This window comes from Varanus komodoensis, unplaced genomic scaffold (genome assembly GCF_004798865.1).
Source record: "Varanus komodoensis strain SLA01 unplaced genomic scaffold, ASM479886v1 scaffold12, whole genome shotgun sequence".
Lineage (NCBI taxonomy): Eukaryota > Metazoa > Chordata > Lepidosauria > Squamata > Varanidae > Varanus > Varanus komodoensis.
In genome coordinates, this window is record NW_025335349.1 from 9084773 (window position 1) to 9107929 (window position 23157).

Genomic DNA, 23157 nt, shown 5'->3' on the forward strand with positions numbered 1-23157 from the left:
GCACCTACGAGGGGGTCCAACGATTTGGATTCACTGGGACGTCCTGCTGGGTGGCGCATGACTGGACTGCACTTTAAGAGCCACGTTCGATCTGATGCCACTCATGCAATTGGCAGTTGGAAAAATGGGCTTGCTTTTAAGTAACTAGGGAATGCAGGGAGATACAGAGTTTTCATGCTTGACCTCCACAGCTGCAGCCCCAGATCCTGATCAGGGACCCCCACGCCTGATGAATGCATTGGAGAAATCCACCCCGTGGAACAAAGATGGGCAGTTTGCTCTCAATTGGAAAAGTAGCAGGGGCACCAAATCGGAGCCCTTTGTCTTAGCCCCCCTGAACCTGCTCTTTTTCAAAGCCATTGATGGAACTGCTAATTACATTTCTGGCTCTCCCATTTCAGACCACAGGTCCTGATATTCTGTCCTGCCTTTGCCCTGACAAGGGCTTGGCACCATTGTGGCTGGAGAGGCCTTAGTTGGAGGGTTCCACCATGAATCTGGGCTTTGCCGGGGTTTGTGGAGAATGAGTTTCCAGGGAGGGGGAAACAGGACAGCACCATGGAGAGCTCCAAGTCCTACTAGTAGCAAGGCTGTTTTGTCTGTGTGTTTCGCCGAGAACTGGCAGATGCACACTGAGCCTTACTAAGGTGTGCTATAAAGTACCTCCAGGAAGACGTAACCTTCCGGCACACCTTGCATGAGGCTTTCTCAATTAGAGGGGTTATGCCTGCTTTTAAAGCTGTGATGGCCTGAAGGCAACAAAGGTGTGGTGTCAAAACCAGCATGGCCAGAGTCCAGCAATGGCACTGTGACCTTCTCTGGAGCAGGTGGGGACGGCCTGGTCTTAGTGGCTCTCCTGGGGACAAGGCCCCGAGGTGAGAGGGATGTTGCTGGCTGCTCCCATGGCAGTGTCCTCTTCTGAGTCCTTCAAGTTATGAAAGGGCAATCCTCCTGAGGACAGGGAATTGAGACCCTGGGCCAAGATGGGGGGCTCCATCCCCCTGCCTACAGACACCCTTCCTGTGTGTCTGTGGAAGAATCCCTCTGAAGGTTTGCAGGTACTCCCATCGGCCTGCCTCCTATAACATGCAGCCTAACCTGATGCAAACTGAATCACATGTAACCAATTTCTTGTCTGATGATTTCTCTCAGCAAAGTTTGGCAGCACTGATAAAAAGAGCAGAGTTAAAATACTGCAGGGTTTGTGTTGGAAAGCTTAGTTTGCAAAGTACTCTCAAGCCCTGGAAAATAAAGTCTTATAATCCATTACTGTATTTCACTGGCAGTACCTGCTATATTTCAGAATTCCAAACTACAGTAACAATAATCCAAGCACTCAGTGTTGATGAATAGAAGCACAGTGCACATTGCTTACCTGTAGCAAGAGAAGGAGGCTCTTCTGGTTTTTTGCCACTGGTTTTCTCTGTGGAAATCTCCTCTTTTCTATCAAGACAGTAATAAGGGGACATAGTAAATTGTGCTACAAAAATAAAACAACAAGGAATTCATTCTTTCCTGATATAAACATTAGGGATAAAATCCAGCTAAAGGTATGTTCTTGAGCTGTATTGCCTGCCATAGGTGAGTTAAGCTTCTCTTCAAATCTCTTGTGCTTAAATCCACAGATCTGCTTAACTTTGGCTGGATCATGCCTTAGATTAGAGGTGAGCAACAGGCAATTTGCCCCCTCCCCACATTCCCTGCTGTTCTGCTGAAATTTGTAGTGGCAAAAGAGAGAGAGATAAAAAAAGAAGAACAGAACCAAACAAAACTGAAAAACAAATCTATTTATTGCCACAGAGCGAAAAGTAGGTCAAAAATGGCCACATGCAGCTAATTAGGCCAAATTTAGCTTGTGAACAAGCTAAATTTGTGTTGTGACGTGCTCGAGGGCAGTTTGCTGCTCCATGTTGGGGGAAGACCACAACTTTTTTCCCGTCACCACACTGGAATGCTGCAGGGTGCCTGTAGGAGTGTGAAAATATGCCCACACCCCGACAATTGCTCACCCTGCCTTAGATTGATGGAAGCTGCCCAAGGAATCAAACCATTTACAGGCGTTCCTCCATAATTCCACTACAAGCAGCCAATGAAGGAAATGCTATTGTCATAAACACTGATATGTTATAGTTATGGATCCCTCGGCAGCGGCAGCGTGCGTGGTGTTCTAATCAGAACAGGCGGGTGTCTCTCTCCAAGGAGCTCCCTGTTGATTCAACAGCAGGGGAAATGACGCAGAGACCATGTTTGCAGGACCCGACAACCCATGATGGGGTTGCTGTGCCATGTGAACCCCATCTGATTCCCTGAGGGCAACAAGCCACCCTCACAACTTGTTGTACCCATGGTAGATTGCCATCTTGCCCAAGCCCAGGTGGTTGATCCCATAGTGGAGGCTGGGAACTGGCTTCTGAGCTGCTTGACTGGAGTGATAAGCTTAGCCAGGGACCCACCAATGCCAGTGGCCCCACAAGTGCCCAAATGGCACTTTAGCTTTCAAGATGGGCCTGTTACACAGCCACCATAACTATCAGCTTTGCCTGCACTTGATTCGGACCCCAAAAGATGACGCAGAGAGGAATGCGGCTCTCAACAGCAAAAGTGGGGGGAGGGAGAGAAAAAATCAAAAAGGGCAAACCTGTGCTCTGACTCAGTTTTCCTCCATTCATACCGTTCCTACAGTTCTTGCCAAATGGGTACAAAATGTGTTCAATTTCTTAGCCGAACAATACAAACAATTCAAAATAAGAAAAGATAAGAGCCACCATGAAATACATTTACTTCTGAGACTGAAATGGAAACTGTCAAGGCGAGGCAGCTGTAACATCAGTAGTGGCTGCTGAAATGCTTTTGTGTCAGTGGAATTTACTCCATTTTCCAGCTTCTAAATAATTACAGTAAGCTTGAAAGATGCATCTGCACGGCATTCAGGCTTGGCTTATTGGTCCCAATCCAGCCCAGCCCAGTGCTGGGCTCCAGCCCCAGTGCAGGGCCTGCACAGCCCCGCGATGCACGTGGAAGAGAGGAGCAGAGCGGAGCACTGGCAGAACGATCGCACTGCGTTCCAGGTCGTCTGACGGCTGCCCCCAGTGGCTTCCTAGAGGTGCCGATAGTACCTGGTGGCACTCCATGACACCCTTGCGAGGGGCTAACAAATAACCACCCAATCCCGGTATGGAGGAAGGAGGCCACGAGGCTCTCGCTTACAGCTGGCCTGTTTGCAAGAATGCGGATGGCAGAACAATAGTACGGCTGCCGCGCGGAGACAGTTTTAAATAGATGATTAGCTGTTCATGTGGAGCAGAGTGATTAAGGCACGGGGGGCTTATGGAAGCCTCCTTGGGGCCCTTCAGCAAAAAGGCAAGATATAAATATGTCTGTCTCTGTGTGGGGGGTTGTGGTGAGAGTCAGTACAAGCACAATATTTTATCTAGGGACTAATAGGAAAGTTGCCCCTGAAGTAGATATTTTCCACCCAAAGCATATAAACCCTTCAATAAGCCCTGTTTTAGCAGTGGTGGAGAGGAACTCCTTCCTTGTCTAGTTTGTACCACAATTTGGCACATCCTCAGGGAAACGTCAGATCTCCTTTGCATTTGGAAGGGTTATCGCAGGACTGAACGTGGCACAATGCCCAGTGTGTCAGTGCCGTCTGATGGCAGCCAGGAGGCCTGCAGCCCCCGCTCACCTGGTCTGAAGGTGGAATGGAGGGGTGCTGGATCGGGGGGGGGGGGGGGGAATGCAGTGCATTTGAACCTGTGAGGAAGGCCGTAGGACAGACATGGCTAAAGGCATAACATGCCAGGTTCAGCAACATATTATTGCACAGATAAAAGTTAAGGACTGCCAAATCTACTCCCTAAGCGAAATCCATAGTATCTCCTGGAATGTCTTCATTGTGCCAAAGTTAAATCTATGCATGTTGCATAAACACGAACAGCAAAATGCACTGTTACTCATGTGTAAGTATTGATCCTTACATACCTTTTGTGATTTGTTAATAAAATGCATCAGCATGGGCTGGCAAGTACTCTGTTTTTGGTTTACTTACCTGTCCTGGAAGGGTCTATGTTTTACTCGCTGCAAAAAACATGTAAAAAGAGAAAAGAAGTGAATTACTTGAAGGTTTATTCAGCCACCGAATGGAAAGCTCTGGTTCTTTTTTATAGTCTAGTATTATGCCATGATTCATTCTAATGTCATCCTGCCCCCCTCTCCAGTGGGCCTTTCAATCTTTTCAAATGTGCTCTGGTCTTTTCAAAGTGACATGCTTACAGGTTAGAAAATGCAGTCTTTAAATCTCACCCGTTGAATTATCTCCAGATGCTCTTGAGAATTACTGAAATTTTTCCCAATGTCGAATATACAGAATGTTTCTCGCTGGCAGGCAGTAACCCAATTCTGATATTCTGTTGCATCTGGAATCCGGTCCAGAAAAATCCGGAAGGCTTCCCATACGGCTTCTTGGCAAACTGAAGCAACAGAATAAGAATATACATACTTTACTCAGAGCTAGAAATAACAGCTCAGTAGGGCAGCAAAGTAACTGTGCACAGAATTGCAATCTTTGCTTTGTACTTGTGAATACAACTCTACATAGTTCTACTAGTATTAAGACACCTCCTTAAAATAATTGTAATATTTTCTAGATAATGTGTAGTTTCCGCAAGGGAAAAGTCATAGAACATTTTCACCCCAAACAGAAAAGAGCAAGGCCAAAGGAAAGCATACAGGATCTGACTGAGGACAGCACAGACAGGATGAAGTATCAGAGAGAATACTGGATAGAATAGAAGGAAAACTAGATTTATAGAGATGCAGATGTGGTGGCTAAGACTCTTTTGTTATATGCAGCAATAGGTCAGTGGGGGTGTGGAGAGGGGGTGGATTGTTTGAAATAAGCAACTCTGTTGCTTTATCAGGCCCTGGGGCCAGAATACAGAGTTATGGCAGGCTATGGACAGGGTCAGCACAGAACCATGTGTATTTACCTTTAAAACAGACTTACTCTTGTCTCTTGCTGTTCTTGCAACTGGACCAAATGGCTAACAAGCCCTCCAGAAATGGCCAGGCCTTTTCCCTGGCTGACTGGCATGTGTGTGGCTTTGAGAACAAGTTGGAAGTAAGAAGGGGGCATCATTTTGTGTGTGTTCATTCAGGTGCTATTTAGCTTAGAGGTGCATTACAGGAGACATCATCACAGAAATTGTTCATGGTGTGGAGAGAGTGGACAATTTTCTCCCTCTCTCAAAACACTAGACCCCAGGATCGCTCTGTGAAGCTGACTGGGGGAAGCTCCAGGACAGAAGAAGGGGAGCTAGCCCATGAAATTCTCTTCCACAAGATGTAGGGATGGCTGCCACTTCAGATGGCTTTAGAAGGGGATTTACAAATCCACGGAGGAGAAACCTATCAAAGGCTGGTAGTCCTGATGCTGTTTCCAGTACGGGAGGCATTTTGCCCAAGTACCCTAGCTGCTCTCCTTGTGGGTTTCCCTTGGGCTTCTGCTTGGCCATTGTGTGGACAGACTGCTAAACCTGACGGCCCTTGGTCCTATCCTGTCCTCGACCATTATGAAATCATTTCCCCAAGGTTTCATTCTGCACCTTCAAAGCTTAAACCAGAACAATTCCTCTGCTGCTGCAATAAATAAAGGAATACAGCTCTGGTGGGTCTCTAGTATAAATAAAATGCTCGCTCACATTAAGTAGTATAATTATATAGTGGCTAAATAAGATCTAGAATGGCTTTGAAAGAGTTCTGACAGCTGCATTTAAGTATGCGAGAAGATAGATCTCCTGTCTATTGACCCACATGACAGCTTATGTCACCCTTTATCATGGCAGGCCATGCTCCACCACACTGCAAGATGGCACCGTTTCAAGAGCATCTCCACATTTTGAAAAGCTATTGTGTCTTTAGGCAAATGTTTTCCAGCACAACAAGACTGCCCTCCCCTATGTTACGTTTCCTCATCAAACAGCCTTTTGAGAAGTGTGACCGTAATAGGGAAATTATCTCCCATTGTTCTGCAGAAATGACAATGCCTGCCCGGACACAGCCTGGGATAATCAAGCTACAGAGGAACATTTACTTATAAATCTCATCATGTCCATAGTCAGTTCTATGGTTCCATCTGATTATATTCATGCTTTGTTTGTTTGTTTGTTTTCCAAATGAACCACTAGAAAAAAGAAAATCTACTTTGGCTTCCACAGCATCCCCATGGAAAGAGCTCTTCACTTTTGTATATTTACTCTAATTTGTTAAAATTTAAAAGTGTTCCTTCCTGATAATGAATAAGTAAACTGCATGCCAAAACTGTGGCGATGGTGGAAAATAATAGCCAACACAGCTGTGGAACAACTGCTGGCTTTGGCTTCATTTGGGGAAATAAAAGTAAATACGTGGAAATTCACAGAACTCAAAAGGCCGTGAGGAGAGTTCAGAACAAACACACAGTAGGCTAAAATCTTCCAAGGCTAAAATCTTCCAATGACTCCCTCTGCTAACAGAGTCTACAGAGCAGCTTGTCTCGTGCAATTAATACAACAAGCACTGCAAGAAGGGCTAACACGCACTCTGATATTTAATGGCCTGCTGCTCAAAATTGAATGCATGCATCTCAGACAACCCAAGCCCATTAATTCATTCCGAACAACCAAGAAAAGCAACGAGGGTGGGCTTTTTCTTTTGCTTTTTGTGCTTTTATTTTGCTCTATCACCAAAAACCAGACTTAATTGTTTTAAAAGGGAGGCAAGCGCTTCACAAATAATATATACCTTGGGGTTTAATGAGTCTAAGAAGCCTAGGGCCCGGGAAACTTTTGAGTTGAACCAAAACAAAAACAACCCTCAGTGGATATTTTTCTTTAAAAAGAAAGAAGAAATTCTATCCCATAATACTAATAGAAGAGTTACAAAGCTAGCTCCAGTTCAGCCTTTCTCACCCCACAGTATCCCCTCTGACTTGCAGTAGCTTTCCAGGGCCTCAAGCAAAGGTTGCTCCCACTGCTTGCAACTTTTAACTGGTGAGGCCAAGAATTTTGTGCTGGAAAAGAACAGCCATGCTTTTACTTATTTCATTGATTTGTTTGTAAATGCATGAGTTGGCCATCAGCCCAAATAGGGTCTGCAGTGACTTATATGTAAAATTTCCTACGTTGAAAACTTTACAAGCCATTTGAATTTTTTTAAAAAAGCATCAACTGCAGGAATTGAGAACAGGAGAAAATCTCAAGAAGGCAGTTCAGAGTTCAGAGGTAACACTCTGGCTTCTGCCATCAGCAAGTGGGCCCAGGGCCTTTGGAAGGAAAAACACCACAGGAATAACATCAACTGGAGGCCCATTCATCAGACGGAGAGGCAGCAGTGGAAGGAAACTCGGTTCATCTCCCCTGCAAGAAAGAACGCCCAGCTCCTGCAGTCAGTTGACCAGCTGGAAGTGCGGAAGGAAGGAAAGGCTATCCAGCCCATCCATGGGCCAAAGGAACAGAGCCCCGTTCAAGCAGGAACACCAGCAAGGAAAAATCAGCTGGCCTGAAGGGTCCACTTTGAGTTTGCTCCTTGTTCTGGTGCTGAAAAACGGAGTTCCCTTCCTGATGGGAAGTCCTGCCTCTCCTATTAATGTGAGTCACTCTGGGAGGCAGCGATTGTTTTTTGCTTGTTTTAATGAGGCCCTTAGAGGACATTCTCCTGGTGTCCAGAGGTCCAGCTGAGCTCCTGGGGTCCAATGATCCAAGGAATGTCCACTAAGAGAAAAGCTGTAGGTATGATTACTCCATTTCTATGCCATTTCCTGCTGCTCATGGTCAGAACCTCTTGCTGAAGACATCCGTGCCTGATGCTGACACCTTTGCTTTAGAAACCCTTTCTTAATAAGCAGCCATGCTTTTAATGATGTTTTCCTTTTATTCTTTCGTCTGCTTTAGCATTTTATTATTCACTGCTCTAGAATCTGTCTAGATTTGGAATGGTATATAAATACTGTGAGTAAATAAATAAAGAATGTAGGATGAAAATAGAGTAGGTCCATAAAGTGCATAAATTTGCAATCAAGCTAGAGAAACACAGTTACAGAAAGCCCTCAAACAAGACAGAAGATGTGCTTAAGGAGGCAGCAAGAGAGGGGCTGCACTAATAATAATGCTTGACTGGAATAAAATGTGTACATCTGAGTTTTATGTGATATGTTCACATAAACATAGCATTTTGCACACAATTTAAAGAACATGGTACTTCAGAAATGAGTTGGTGATTTCAGTGAAGGGGTTAATAAAGGGTGGCTTCCAACTTGTTTGGCAGTCTCTTCACATGTGTGATAAACTAGGATAAATATACAATTTCCCTTCCAATGCCAAGGGCGTAATTTGCATAATTCTGTGAGTTTGCCACACTTCAAACTATAATTCACAGATCGCAAATGGTTTCATAAATTCTGACTCGGAGATAGGTATGTTTAAATACAGGAAAATGTGTGTTATCCACTGACATATTTTAGAAATTGCCAGTAAAACAACTATAACTTTGCTTTTTCCTGTGTCTAATGTTAGAGTATTTGCAAACATTTTTCTACAATCAGCAGCTCTACAATTATATTTTTAAAAAGCAATGAATGCTGAATCTTGGTTTTTCACCAGTGTCCATGGGCCATAAAAACTGCTTCAGAATCTCTGTGTCCCTATTGCTTTACCACTAGTCAGGCAATTGAAAGTGTCATCAAAAACATGTGCAAAATCGCTATGCTTATGTGACACATCACATAACTCGATTATGTATATATTTACTTATACTGCAGACTAGTACATTTTGTGAGCTTATTTACAGGGTTGTTTTATGGTCACCAGGTTTTATTTAATTGCCACATTATTTTCCTAGTATTCGTATTCCATTGTCCTGTTTTTTATGGTGAAGACTGCATTGAGAGCATTGGCAGAGGACATGGTCAGTTAAGCACAGTAGTGGAATTTTACTTCATGCTGCCTTGTTAAAATAAGTTGAAAATGGCAAAAATTTGCAGCCTCCATAAACATCCAGCAACGGGGTCAACTGAAAGGCTGAAAGGAAAGAAAGCATCCCTTTCAGCATCCTTATGCATTCAACAGAAATGGTGGATATAAGGGGAAGGAAAGCTTGGGAAAAGTTGAAAATGACAGTCATTCTGGAAAATGGCACTTCATTATTTCTAACCTTTATAGACTTATGGATGAAAGCTTGGGCCACTTTCTGAAACTGATCCCGGGATGGGGATAGGGAATTAGTAGAATTATGCTTGGCAGGCTGCAGAATGCAGAAATATGATGCAGAAATGTGTGGGGAAAATATAGTTGAGGACAACACATGAGCGGCATTTCTAAAATGGGCTTGATAGCATTGGCACAATAAGCGGGGAATTAGTATGCTACCAGTGCAATGGGGAGAGACCGCAGCTCAGTGGTCCGGCACCTGTTTTGCAGGTGGAGGTGCTCAGCTTCCGTCCTAAGCATCTCCAAGCAGGGCTGCGAGTTTCCTATCTGAAATGCTGGAGTGCTGTTGCTGCCTCTCAGAGGATTAGATGAGCCAGCACTCTCCCTTGGCTTAAATATGTAGATACTTTATTATATTGAGTAGAATATAAGCATCACTGAGAAATATAACAGAACTATAAAGAGGCAGGAAAAAGCCAGAAGGGAAGAAGGGGAATGTCCAGATAGGTATGTTTTCATATGCCAACAGGGTATAAGAGGGGGAAGAACCAGATTTATTATGGAAAAGTGAATTGCAAAGGGGAGAAACTGGAACAGGTGCAGGTTCATTAACAAAAATCAGAAAAGAGGTAAAAATTAGCAGCAGTGTGACAGATTTTAATGACAGTGCACAATCTGCCTTGATATGGTTTAGATAATACAAAAAACCGTCAGAAAGCCAGGAATCATCATCCTTTTTATGTATGTCAGTTTAATGCATATGATTAAAATGGCTCAGCCAGATATTTCATGCATGAAAACGTAGTGATCACTATATAACTAATACAATGAAAAGGTCACTGTTACTCCGGCAGGCTAAGATATTTTTTAAAAAATTGCATTAGTGTGAGGAGCTGCTTGTGTAGAATTTTCTAATTACTATTCACCAGCATAACAACATATTCTTGTTCTGTTTTGGTAGGAGTCAATTCCATATCAACCTGGAAATTAATGAATAGCTTACAGTTTTGAATACAATGGATCTCATGATTTAAGAAGCATATATCCTAAATAATAATCTATATCCTCCAAAGGGGAATGATTTATTTTATATAATACAGAACCAAGTAAACTATGCAGAACTTTAATCTCTAAATCAGGAATTATTATGCACTTTAGTATTTCTAAGTCAATAAATCAATAAATGTGCAGAAATACATTCATGATATATTTATTTATTAAATTTATAGACCACTCTTATAGACCACTCACAAAGTAGTTTACACATAAAGTGCTAATACAAAAGACAAGCAGTAACCCTCAAAAGTATAGGGGTGTGTGTGTATATAATAGGTGTATATGAACATGCATTATAAGTGGATATGAACATGTTGCATTTGGAGAATATAAATGCAGCCAAAGGGAATAGGTGTCCAAAGAAGATTGTATCAATTTTCCATAAACCTAATGCAGAGAGAAATGGTAACACTTCATACTTGGCAAAAGCAGCTGCTGTTTTCAATCATATGTTGGCAGCAATCCAATGCACAGAAGTAGTACTGTGTATCCTAGACAGGAATGGCAATCAGCATTAGAATCTATTATCACATGGGCTTGTATTCCCATATGGCAACTAAGGGTGCCATCATGATTTAATACACAATTCAAATGCACAGAATGGAATCAGAAATAAACTCACACAGCTGCAGTTTGTGTCTTATTGTTAGGTAGCTTGAAAAAAACCTCAGTCTAATAATGACTTTTGGGATGAGACTGCTTATGTGGACCTGATCAGTCTTTAGATGTTTCGAAGTGACCCTTCTTTCAAACCTGCCACCTTCAGAAGCATGTTTGGTGGCATTGCAAGAGTGGGACTACTTGATGGCCACTTCCTGGCTATGAGACTCCCTCTCTGCTGCCTTCTCAGCAGAAAAGACTCACCTCTTTAATTCAGGCAGGCCTTCATGGGTGTGTTGGGCCAAATGTTGTTTGCATTTTGTTATTGCTGTGGTTGTGATGGTACTTTAATGCCTCTGTTTTCATAGATTCATAGGATAGTTGAGTTGGGAGAGGCCATCAAGTCTATCAGTTTCAACACCTTGCAAAATGTAGGGTTCCAAGGTAAAGCTTCCAGTGTGGGAAAGATCCAGACAATTTGTTCCATTCCCACAGGGCTCTAAGGGTCAGGAAGTTTTCCCTGATGTTCAGTTGGAAGTTGGCTTCCTGTACCTTGAGCCCATTATCCCCTGCCCTGCACTCTGGCATGATCGAGACGTGATCCTGGCTCTCCTCTGCATGATAGCCTCTCAAGTACTGGGAAAGTGCTTTTATATCTCCCCTCAGTCTTCTTTTCTAGAGCCTAAATATGCCCAGTTCTTTTCAATATCTCCTCACAGCCCTTTGTTTCCAGTGCCCTGATCATCTTTGTTGCCCTTTTCTGAAACCTTTGCAATTTGCTTGCACCTTTCTAAACTGTGGTACCCAGAATGGGGAACAGTACTCCAGATGAAACCTAAAAATTACTGAGTAGAGAGGAACAAGTATTCCATGTGACTTGGAAGCGATATTCATGAAACCTGAAATAGCATTTGCTTTTTTTTGCAGCTGCATCTCATTGTTGACTTGCATTCAGCTGGTGATCCACAACAGTTCTGAGATCTTTCACACTTGTTGCCTTGTTGCACCAAAGATCTCCATCTGGATTCTTTTTCCTAGGTGCAGAGCTTGGCATTTGTCCCTATTAAATTGTCTTCTGTTGTTTTCAGCACAGCATTCCAACCTATCAAACTACTTTGAATAGTCTGTCTTCCATGGTATTAGCTATCCCAATAGTCTACTTCTTATTGGTTTGATCAAGTTTTATTTAAAATAGCTGCCTTGACTGCCAGTTTTTAGGTAGAAAGGTAGGGCACACATAAATGTATAACAATTTGAGTATGGTTGCCAAATAGATTGGATAAATATCAACAGACTTAAATTCATACGGAACATTGCTAATCTGTCAGATGTTCACTGTCTTAGCCAGAATGAACAATTGTGTTAGCATCCATTTATCTGAAAAGTTTAACAAACGTGTGGCAGATGAACCAAAATTCTATGACTATTTTGCATATACTTGGAAGCCTGACTGTTTTATTATTTTACACACAATCCAAAATAACTAAAAACATAGCTCCATACCAACATCCAGAATACAAACCAGATTCAATGACAAAGCAGAACAAAACAGTTGGTTTCAGACCAAAGTCTAGGCTGTCTAATATTGGCTCAAGCATCAAAACGCCAGGACATTGGAAGTAGCAGTGAGCAGATGACTTCACTAAAGTGCTCCAAAATGTCATCGATTGCACTTGTTTATAACTTACCCTCTAAACACCCACACTTCTCCTTGATCTTTCAGGCCCAAATCTAGATACAGAGGATTCTTAAATCCAATCTGTCTGTGTCTTCCAGATTGTCAGGAGTCTTTCATTCTATTCTATCATTGACAGAATTGCCATTTTTAGATTAATTAAATTCTACTTGGACTAATCTGCACATATGCAATTTTGCATTAACTGATGCATATTAGTACTGATGTGCTTTAAAAAGGTAAAGGTTTCCCCTTGACATTAAGTCCAGTCATGCCTGACTCTAGGGGGCAGTGCTCATCTCCGTTTCCTGGCTGAGGGAGCCAGCGCTTGTCCGCAGACAGTCTCCGTGGTTATGAGGCCGGCACGACTAAACACCGAAGTGCATGGAATGCTGTTTACATTCCCACCGAAGTGGTACCCTTTTATCTACTTGCATTTGCATGCTTTCAAACTGCAAGGTTGGCAGTTGGCTCACCCTGCCTGCGGATTTGAACCGTTGACCTTTCGATCAACCAGCCCAACAGCTCAGCAGTTTAAACCACTGCGCCACCCGCAGTCCCACTAATGTGCCTAACTTGATGCAAATGTATGCAAATCTCTCCAAAGTTAAAAAAACACACACACAATCGCTCCCTCCATCTGCACTTTCACACCTTGGCCTAGGGGGCAATACTGCACATTCTGGCCAGTTCCTCTCTACCCATATTTTGGTAAGACTAAATCTGCATACAGTTAGAGACAGTAAACAGTCCTGCCTTCAAATCCACTGAGCCGTTTTACCAGCACTGTAATGCCTGACTCACAGGTGAATCTCTTGGCACTCAACACAAGGAGGATGTTTCAGGTTTCCACCATTATAGTCCAGATTTCTTCAAAACAGATGTATCACAGATGTTACATGTGTCTTCTGAGGTGGATATTCTGGTGTGTGCTGAATTGGTAGTACTGTTTGTGGGGAGAAGAAATGTTCTGGTGGGTTGTAGGGAATGTCATTGTTAAGGGGAAGGGTCCTCTTAGGCATCAACAAAACAGCAGCAGAAAAAGCAGGGAGAATGGGAGCCAACAGTGCTGTCCCATTTCTCTTCCTGACCCCTTCTTCTCCTTGACGAAGGGGTAGGGGGAGCTGTCATTTCCCCCTTTAAAATAAAATCCTCCACTCCTTTGTGCCTTTACACTTGCACATAACTTAATGGATGAGGAAAATACATTTATAAAGGAAGGCCATTTTCTTACACACTGCCTTTCCAACTCTTTCTACTTCTCCTGCGATTGCATGTTTGCACGTCAAAAGATCCCATTTTCAACCCAGTGGGAACTGCACTGTATTCATTTGCATGTGCTTAATGTGTTTACCATAATTACCATGACAATGCTCTCTGTTAAACAGAGGGGGCCCTAGCATAGATCCCACTGCAAATCACAAGAAGCGCTGGTGTTGATTTTGGAAGAGGACAAGTCTCACTAAGCTTTCTTCCTTGCTTTTTCACCACAATCGCCAGAATGATACTGATGCTGGACCTGGGAGCAGTCTGGATGGAAGGAAGGCAGGAAATGGCAGCCTGGCCACAGAAGAGAGAACAATGCTCTTGTTGTCTTTACTAGTGGTAGCAAAGGAAGAAAAATGGTTTTTAAAAAGAGTAAGAAGGAGACACGGCACTGCTCCTAAAGGCAAGCTGGTGTCTCAAGTTTGAGAACAAGAATTCCTCCAAGGATCATTGGAATAAGAATTCTAGCAACTGTCTTACCAGGCTTAGCATAAAATTATGATGCGATTTGCCCTGCATGCAGATCTGCTCATATAGTACTGGTGGAAGCAAAGAGCAGGCTTGCCAGCATGGCAGACTCTAAATCCCCTCAGCTCCTTGCCTTGTATGTCTGAGGTGCTTTCAGCCTCTTGCCTCTCCCAAACACATAGACACACAACAGCACTTCCCCTTAACTAGAGAGTCACTTCTGTCTCCTTTGAAGCACTCAAGAGCTGGTTCATGCATGCGTGAAACCATTAATGAGGTTACTGCACTTCATTTCTTCCTTTGTTTCTTTTGTTGAAGTTCTGGTTTTGAGTTCTAACTGCTCACAAACAATATTTTAAATAATCAGATTGTCTATCATCAGTAAAGATGAATTTAATGCACAATTCAATGGATGCTTAGACAGAGAAGGCCTACAGCTCCCAGCATGCTCCAGCAAGCATGTCCAGCTGGGGCATGCTGGGAGTTGTAGGGTTTTTTTCTGACTAAACATGCACAGGATTATGCCCTAAATAATAACACAGCCACCACCACAGAAAGCTATCAAGGGTTCCTTGAAAGAGGAAGAAAGGCAGGATATAAATGTAATGGAAAAAAGAGGCCATTCCTAATACACTGAGGAACTATCAATCAACCATCCTTCTGTATTGTCCATTAATCTGCCTAACAAAGGGATGCTTAGCCATCTGCCTTAACACCATAATAACACAAAAGGTGGTAAAATGTAACAACCAATACAAGCTTATTTCACAAAAAGGCAATGTAAGCAAACTAAAACTTTTAAAGGGGTCATTTTATTCACACACCCGCATGCACAATACAGATTTTGTTTTATGCACTGCTATAAATTTCCCAGAAAGTTTCAGCTGTGTGGTGGTACAGAAATGAATGAATGAACAAACAACAAAAAGTATCTGTGCATACTTTCTCCTCTGAGGCACACACAGCATTTGGGGAGGCAGTTTTGATCAGAAAAATGGCATGGAGGAAAGGACGAAACCCCTTTCTCTGCTATTCAGATCCACTGACCCACTGACCCCAGTTGCATTACTTTAGCCAGGAAGGGCTTTGGAGATTTCAGCTTTTCAAAGCCCGATCTGTCACTATTTAATGGAGATACTGCATGGTGGAAGATTTCTGGAATCCCCCTGCCAAAAAGACAGGGTGGAAAGGCTGTCCTAGGGGCGGGAGCGGGGTTCAAACCTGAAACACAGACTGGCGTCCTGAAAGATGCGGCAGCAGGCTGCTTAGTGGCTGCCGCAACAAGGAACTGGGGCCCAGTCTGCTGGACCCCCTCGTCCTTGCTGCCTGCCAGCAAGATCGCCCACGCTCAGCCCATGGATCTCTCTCCTCTGGGGGAGATCCAGCAGGACAGGACCCCCGCACCCTGCCCTGCTTGTGGGCGGGGACACTCTGCTGGACCTCCTTCAGGGCAGGCCCAGGTGAATGTGCCTCATCCTGCTGGGCGCACTCTCCTCCTGGCTAGGGCAGCAGCCACAGCACGTGGAGAGGCCATCACTGCACGTCCATCCGAGCCCCATGCGAGGCTCACGGAGGCGGCTTGCAGTGGCTCCCGTGGCACCGCCACAGGCCACCTGGTCAAGCACACCGTGGGTGGAGAGGCAGGGCACAGTGGCAGGCAGGTGAAGAATACAAATTTTTCCTGATGAGCAAACAGCCCGGGTCAGCTATTTAGGGTCCTGTCAGTGAGACACAAGAGAGTTGAAAGTAAAATGATGATTAAAAAAACCCCTCTGCCAAGGCGGTCAGAATGTGTAACCATAAGCCTGGAGGCAGATGTTTTGACACCAGAAGTGTAGGTTAAGATAACCATGTACAAAAGTAGCTGAATGTTTTCTGCTGTAATGTTTTCCATTATTAATCACTGCAAAAAGTTAAATGCATAAATTCACTGCGTATGATGACTGTAGCAGCTGCTCCCAGCTGCAAATGGGCTCACTCTCTATTGTTAGTGTGCACCTACAATCAAGAGTCTTTCTTATATATACAAAATGACTTGCTGGTGCTGCCCGTCTCTCTCATGCTCAGACAATGAACAAGAGGAACTTTTATTTTGTCCTCAACAGAAGCCAGTGCAAGCTGCTCAAAGCGTGTGATGAGCACTTTGGACAGTTGTCATCAGAGCCACTTGGCCAGAGTGGAAAATCTTTCTGGCCTTCTTGCCAAATAGCTCTGTAGGTTTCAGGGCTGTATTTGGGCTTGTTGAGTCAGATGATGTGGAGCCGAGGGGTGACTACAAGCCCTTGCAGTAAGCCATAGAGTGTTGGTGTGGCAGCCCACTAAGCCACTGTGGCTTTAAAGCATCTCAGTATTCAACGGAGTCATCAGATTATGAGCAAGGGAACACCACAGGGGAGGCTGAGGCCAACGATGTGCAGGTGCCTGGCCATGAGTTTCCCCATGAGCTAAAGTGTGATGGAAATGTCAAGGTTCGGCACAGCATCCTAAACCCTACAGCTTCTCAATAAACACCCTGTAGAGTGTAAAACATTTCAGTAAAGTAGCAAAGGAAGTGAAAACTCATTATAGATGTGAAGCATCCTGATAGTTAAGTATCCTGGCGTGTTAAACCAGACGCTTCACTAGTCGGCAAAATTGCAAAATTGAGACTCACTCACTTCGGCCACATCGTGCGATCAGGCACATTAGAAAAAGATATTATGCTTGGAATGCTCAGAGGCAAGAGGAAGCCAGGTCGCCAAAGAATGTAGTGTTTGGAGTCCATCAAGGAAGACACGGGGCAGAGCATAATCCAGCGAAAGGAACTGGCACTGGATCGAAAGGTGCGGCAAGATTTGGCCCATGGGATCACTTACAGCTGAGCAACAATCCTGACAGTACCCATTTACTTCTCCTCCCCTGAAAGGGAATTCCCAGTTCCTGCTTTTTCTTGCATTAAGCTGCACAGACATACAATAGCTCTGCACAGCATTTCAAGTCAAGTCTGGGGCTTGAAAATTCACTTAAAGCTAGATCCAAGTGAGCTACTCTATTTGTTTACCTTCCTCTCTTGTGCCTCTTTCCTAGCCCCTTTCTCCCTCATTTCGCCATCCATTAATACAGGGCTTAATCCAACCCCAGAAATGCACAGTTCACAGTCATTGTTCATGGAAAAACTGAGTGGGCCAGACTCTCTCTCACCAAAACGACCGTGTTTAACTTTGGTTGAATCATGGTATTACATTTCAGATTCCTCATAAAATAGTGCTATGTAAACAAAAGTACATATACTTTTGGGGGTGGGCAAATGCTCATCAGCAGTATCTTAAACTTCAGGGCAATATCTAAAACCCAGGACAAAGGCTGCAACAATTAGAAAAAGACACAAATAATTCCCCACTCCAGTGATATTCACTGATGCGTGCAAGAGTGTGGTGCACACATTTCCCCTCATGGTTCTCCTACTTCAGAGTTGCTCTTCAGTGCTCTTCTGTCCTCCATTCCAAAATGCCTTCTTTGCACCTATCGTTTTCAGCACATTCCTTTCTCCTCCCATGAGGTCCTTCTAGAGAGCTGTCCAGGGCAGCTTTTTGTAATGACAATACACTGTGTAGTTTTTTTAAATCACTTAAGAAGCACCCCAGGGAGGACTGAAACATAAAAGCACTGAATGCGGCTGTACACCAGATTACATTTACACACCCAGTTTCTGATCTATTCACTCAGTTCTTCTTTGGCAGCTGAACTAGGCCTCTGTCCAGTTGGTATTTGAAAGAAACAGTATTAATGATGATTGACCAGTGCACTCTGGCCTGTAAATTTTCATTAAAAAAAGCTTTTTTATACTTTTTGATTAGAATTTCATACTTCGATGAACAGAGGAGTTCAACTGCTTGCAAATGGTCCATGAATGCTGTCGGTTCTTGCAAAAGTTATGTGTGACAAACACATGGTGATGCTTCATTCTAGGTATTTACATTTTTCAAACATTCTTGCAGAAGATCTCAGCTCTCACACATCAGCATATAAGCAGGAGAAAGATAAACATGGATAATTACATTCTTTCTTCCTGAAGCCCTGGGAGAGGTATACCATTTATCATATTTAGTGGACTAAGGCAGCTCCCTTCACTAAACTCTATTATATTTGCTTTGAACCTCAGAGATACACCATCCAGATCCTACTAACTCAAAGCAATTTCCTCACTGTGAGGAACCTCAAGGCCACGTGAAGCCTTCCTCCAGCATCTTTCTATCTTATCTGGTAGAGCAGGAAGTTTCACAGAAATCTGTAAATGTTCGTGGCAGCAAGAAGGGATTCTATTCATCAGTGTGCTACCTTCTCCAAGAAAAAAAACATGATCATGAGGTTCATGTGCTGAATTGACACTGGACTTTACTTGGACTGTACCAGTTAGATTGCAGAAGGGGATTCTACCTTCTCCAGTGTTTACAGCAAAACAAATGCCCTGCAGGTGTAGGATAAGTTGCAACTTCTACATTGTTGGGCTACATGATGTGAGCCGCCCTGAGGCTTTGGCAAGGGGCGGCATAGAAATGTTTTAATAAATAAATAAATAAATAAAACAAATGATACCAGAGGTGGCCAGACTTGCTCAACAGAAGAGCCACAAATGGTAAATATCAGATGTACATGAATGAATGAATGAATGAATGAATATTATGGTTTATTATGATCAAACAGACATTGCCACAATCATCAGGCTAGTTACTGCTATTTGAGGTCTTGTGAGACTCCATCTTGGCTCTGAGCTGTTGAAAATCCAGCTGTAGAAAGTACACATGGATGGGTGAAAAGTATCAGGCAGTGGGGGCAACTCATCTACATTAAATGGCACTAAATCAGTACATCTGGGATTCTGAATAGGCACACCCACTTCATGAACCCTGAATTTTTGAAGAATGATTTTTTACTCTGTCCATGCCTTATGATGAGCATTTACAAGCAAAGATAGGGAGAGAACAAGCTAACAACATAAAGTTTCCCTTTCACCAAGGCTTGCTGGAACTCACATGTTTCCTGGGTAGGGTTCTGAAAACATACAAGACACAAGACTTCTGAGTGTGTGCAGAGTGTGTATTACCTTCTCTAGCAAGCCTAGAAGCCCTGAGGTGGAGAGGGCCAGTCTTGGACAACCGCCTTGCCCATCGGTTAACCCTCTGTTTTTCTGGAAGCTAACTGCTGAGGGCCGAGAAAAGGAATCCTGACAGTTCTTGCTCCTCCCCAGGTGAAAGTGGAGTGGAGGCTGCTGGGTGTGATACCCCCCGGGGCAGGGGACCCAACATCCCCAGCAACGCGTATTGAGGGCAACATGAAGGCTGTTTGCTGCATGTCCAGGTCACCAGCTCTGCTCTCCATCTCGGGGCTCAGGTGGAGACTCCCCTCATGTTTTGCTGGACTGGCTGGTCACCTCAGGCCCAGCAGCTCTGGAAGGGACGCCAATGCCACACGGCCTCCTGGCAGCTACTTCTGAGGGAGTGGCCTAGGCAGAGGTCCCCTCAGCCATGGAGACCCAGAGGGGTGACAGGTCAATGCTTGCAGGGGCTGCAGCTCCTTCCCCGGGTCTGGGCTAGCCTCGCTGCCCTTAGAATTGAGGCAGAGTTTCCACTCCAGGGCAGCAGCGGGTTGACATATTATTATTATTATGACTAGGATTAGCCCTCTTATTTGTTCACTACCTAGAGAGCTTTGGCTATTTGGCTCTGTGAGCCACAAAACAAACTCAAAGAGCCGCATGCAGCTCCCTAGCTTTAGTTTGGCCACCCCTGCGCTATACAGTATCTTCTTGAGTTGCAATGTAAGAATATATGGATATAAGAAGTGTTCTGCTACAACGGATCAAAGGTCCATCTTTTCTGCCACACGATTTCCCACAGCAGCCAACCGGCGGTCACAAGCAAGCAATAAAGTCAATAATTTGCTCTTATACTTGCAACTGGTCTTTGGTGACATGAGGCCTCTGAACCAGGATGGCCATTCTAACTAGTTGCCACTGATAGACATCCTCTCTGAATTGTCTGATCTCTTTTTAAAACCTTCTACAGTCGTGGCCATCATCATTTTTTTTCACTGCATGAAAAGTGCCCTTGAGGCTATGTAAGTTAGTATTATTTTGCACACAAGTAAAATGCTGTGCTGAAGGAAAATAAGATTTTCCTGTCTCCCAGCACCTCTAAAGTTTATTTCCGTGCATGGCTTCATGTAGTTTGGAAGCTGCATTTTAATGATAGGAGCTGAGTTTAAGGCAAAAAGAAAATGTAATTGGATAACTATTACTCAAAAGATGTACATTCTGGGTAGTGATGTGTGAGGAATCTAGTTGGGGGTGTGTATTCCTTGGATTTTCTCAGTTCAGTTCCCTGGACTCCAGCCTGCTCTCTCTCTGCCCTGCCCCCTCCTTGTGCTGAGCGTTTGTGTGAGCATCTGGCAGGAAGCAAGTCCAAGCAAGCTTGCATGCCCACTCTGCACGTGGAGTTCTCCTTCAGCACACATAACTTGTGGGTTTTGTGTACTTTGCATACTTTACAGAAAGAATTGCAAACTGTGCATACTTTGGGCAAAGAAGCCACCCACATTCTTGAGCATTAGTGGAGTTGTTCTCAGCTCGGGTTACTTCCTGGCCAGGGCTGAGTGGGGAAAAGAAGTCCAGCATGTGCAAGAGAGCCAGAATCTGGCTGGATCTCTGCACCCTTAATTCTGGATTATATCCAAGTAACTCTGCCCTGTGCCAGAACAAGCTCAGCAATAGCTCCTCTGCCTTGCACATCCCCAGTGCAGCTTTGGCAGGGGTGGAATTAGGGGAGCCTCTGGAGAATATTACATGTAGGATGCAGGTACTGCAGTACAAGCAGAAGAGGGGAAGGTCCTGTTGCTTGAGCTGAAGTCCACCTGCACAATCTGGAAATTGCCCTTTTGAATGGCAGCTCACATGAGACATTTATACAATGCATGCTAGCCTTACGATGTAAACATGCCCCCTGCATTGGTGTTATATTTTCTTTTCTCCCCATTTATTTGAAATATCACTGGGAAAAATTACAGTGATAAGACAAAATATTTCGGTATAACACATCTCGCTGAAATCAGTAGCAACCGTTTCATCACATATTGCCCCTCTTCAATATGGCATTTTAAATTGTTTGTCATGGTAGTGATGTTGCTTTAACATTGCACAGTGGTTGTGTTGTTGTTATGCTTTTAAATTATTATTTTATCTGATTTGTTGCACATTGCTTTGATGGCATTTGTGGAAATGTAGTATTGAAACCTTATTAATAAAATAAGTCAATAAAATTGTCCTTGTGGTGGTGAAACCCACAAGGAAGAGCGCAGGTGGTGGGAGAGGAATATGGGGAACAGAGACCGGAAAGCACGCAAGCCCTGATTCTGTGTTGATTGCCCTGCATCGTTCGATTTCCCTCCAAGATCACAGAAGTCAGGAGCTGGTCCTCTGCAACCATGATGAATCAGAAGGGAAGGGAGAAATAGGATAAAAGCCAAAAGGTATTTCTAGGTGCTGGTGGAAAGTCTCTTATTATAACCCTGTGCATTTTGGAAAGATTAGTTTCCCCTCCCGGGGCTGCAGTAAAAATACAGGCAGGCAACATTATAGTTATTTAGTGTTACTCCAAAACATCTGAAAGCAAATCAAATCCTCTGCGATTATGGGATGCCACTGCTGGTTTCTTCCTTTACAAAATCATTTCTCAAAATACTTATAGACCTATCTGGCAATTGTATATATTATGATATATTCCAGAATAAAAAGCTTTCTGTAGGCACCTGGGACATCCCAAACCCAAACCTGAACCCAAACCTCTACACTAAAGAAACATTCCCTTGCACCTCTTGGGGTTTTACTCAATATGGGCTAAATAAACCATATGATTCATAGTCACAGAAAGAATGTTCCTATTCACCAGTGAGATCGAGATCACAACAGCTTTCTTGTGAACATGTTCACATACTGACATGACTCATCATGTGTTGGATTTAGACTGCAAACCCACACAGACATACATGGAAATAACTCTGTGATGCCTAATTCTGAGTAAACTTGTACAGAACTCGGCTGTAAATAATGTACATGCACAAATGAATCAGCTCTCTGTTTGTCTTTGCTCTGGCAGATGCTACTGCAGGACTGTACTGCTCCTGCCAGAGACACCTTGAATTTCAAAGTACTGCCAGAAGTAAAGAAAGAAATAATGAGGAAATGATCTTGGAGCCCTGGAAAACATTAAAATGCTCGGAATGAACAAAAGTACATTAGCATTGATGGTAGCAGTGGGGAAGAGAAGCTGAAAGGCCCTTTCTAATTCTGGAGAAGCAAAATTTTATGTGGCAAGCTTGTTTCTTTAGTTTTTGAAAACTGGTAGGATGGTAGGATGATATTTTTAATATTTACTTGATACATAGTCTATCTTACCTTGTTCAGCTGCTCACTCTCCTTTGAGTGATAGAAGGGTTAATAAATAACCAGTAAATTGGTGTTGTTGTTTAGCAAAGTCATGTCTGACCCATTGCCACCCCATGGACAACATTCCTCTAGGCTCTCCTGTCCTCCACCATCCCCTGGAGTCCATCTAAGCTCTCACTCACTCCATCTAGCCACCTCATCCTCTGCCATCCCCTTCTTCTTTTGCCGTAAATTGTTCCCAGCATTAGGCTCTTCTCCAGGGAGTCCTTCCTTCTCATTAGGTGGCCAAAGTATTTGAGTTTCATCTTCAGAATCTGGCCTTCTAAAGAGCAGTCAGGGTTGATCTCCTCTAGGACTGACCAGTTTGATTGCCTTGCAGTCCAAGGGACTTGCTGGAGTCTCCTCCAGCACCACAATTCAAAGGCCTCAATTCTGCGCTCAGCCTTCCTTATGGTCCAACTTTCACAGCCATACATTGTGACTGGGAA

General features: G+C 43.7%; 1 protein-coding gene across 1 annotated transcript in view; it reads right to left on the minus strand.

Annotated features, from left to right (window-relative positions):
* IMPG1 (interphotoreceptor matrix proteoglycan 1) overlaps positions 1-23157 on the minus strand; it is a 77906-nt gene that overhangs the window by 52686 nt on the left and 2063 nt on the right. The window contains exons 2-4 of the mRNA XM_044422119.1: positions 4306-4472; positions 4052-4080; positions 1376-1443 (exon numbers count right to left, since the gene is read on the minus strand). Of these exons, the coding sequence (XP_044278054.1) occupies positions 1376-1443; positions 4052-4080; positions 4306-4472 (264 nt within the window). The remainder of the gene's footprint in view (positions 1-1375; positions 1444-4051; positions 4081-4305; positions 4473-23157) is intronic.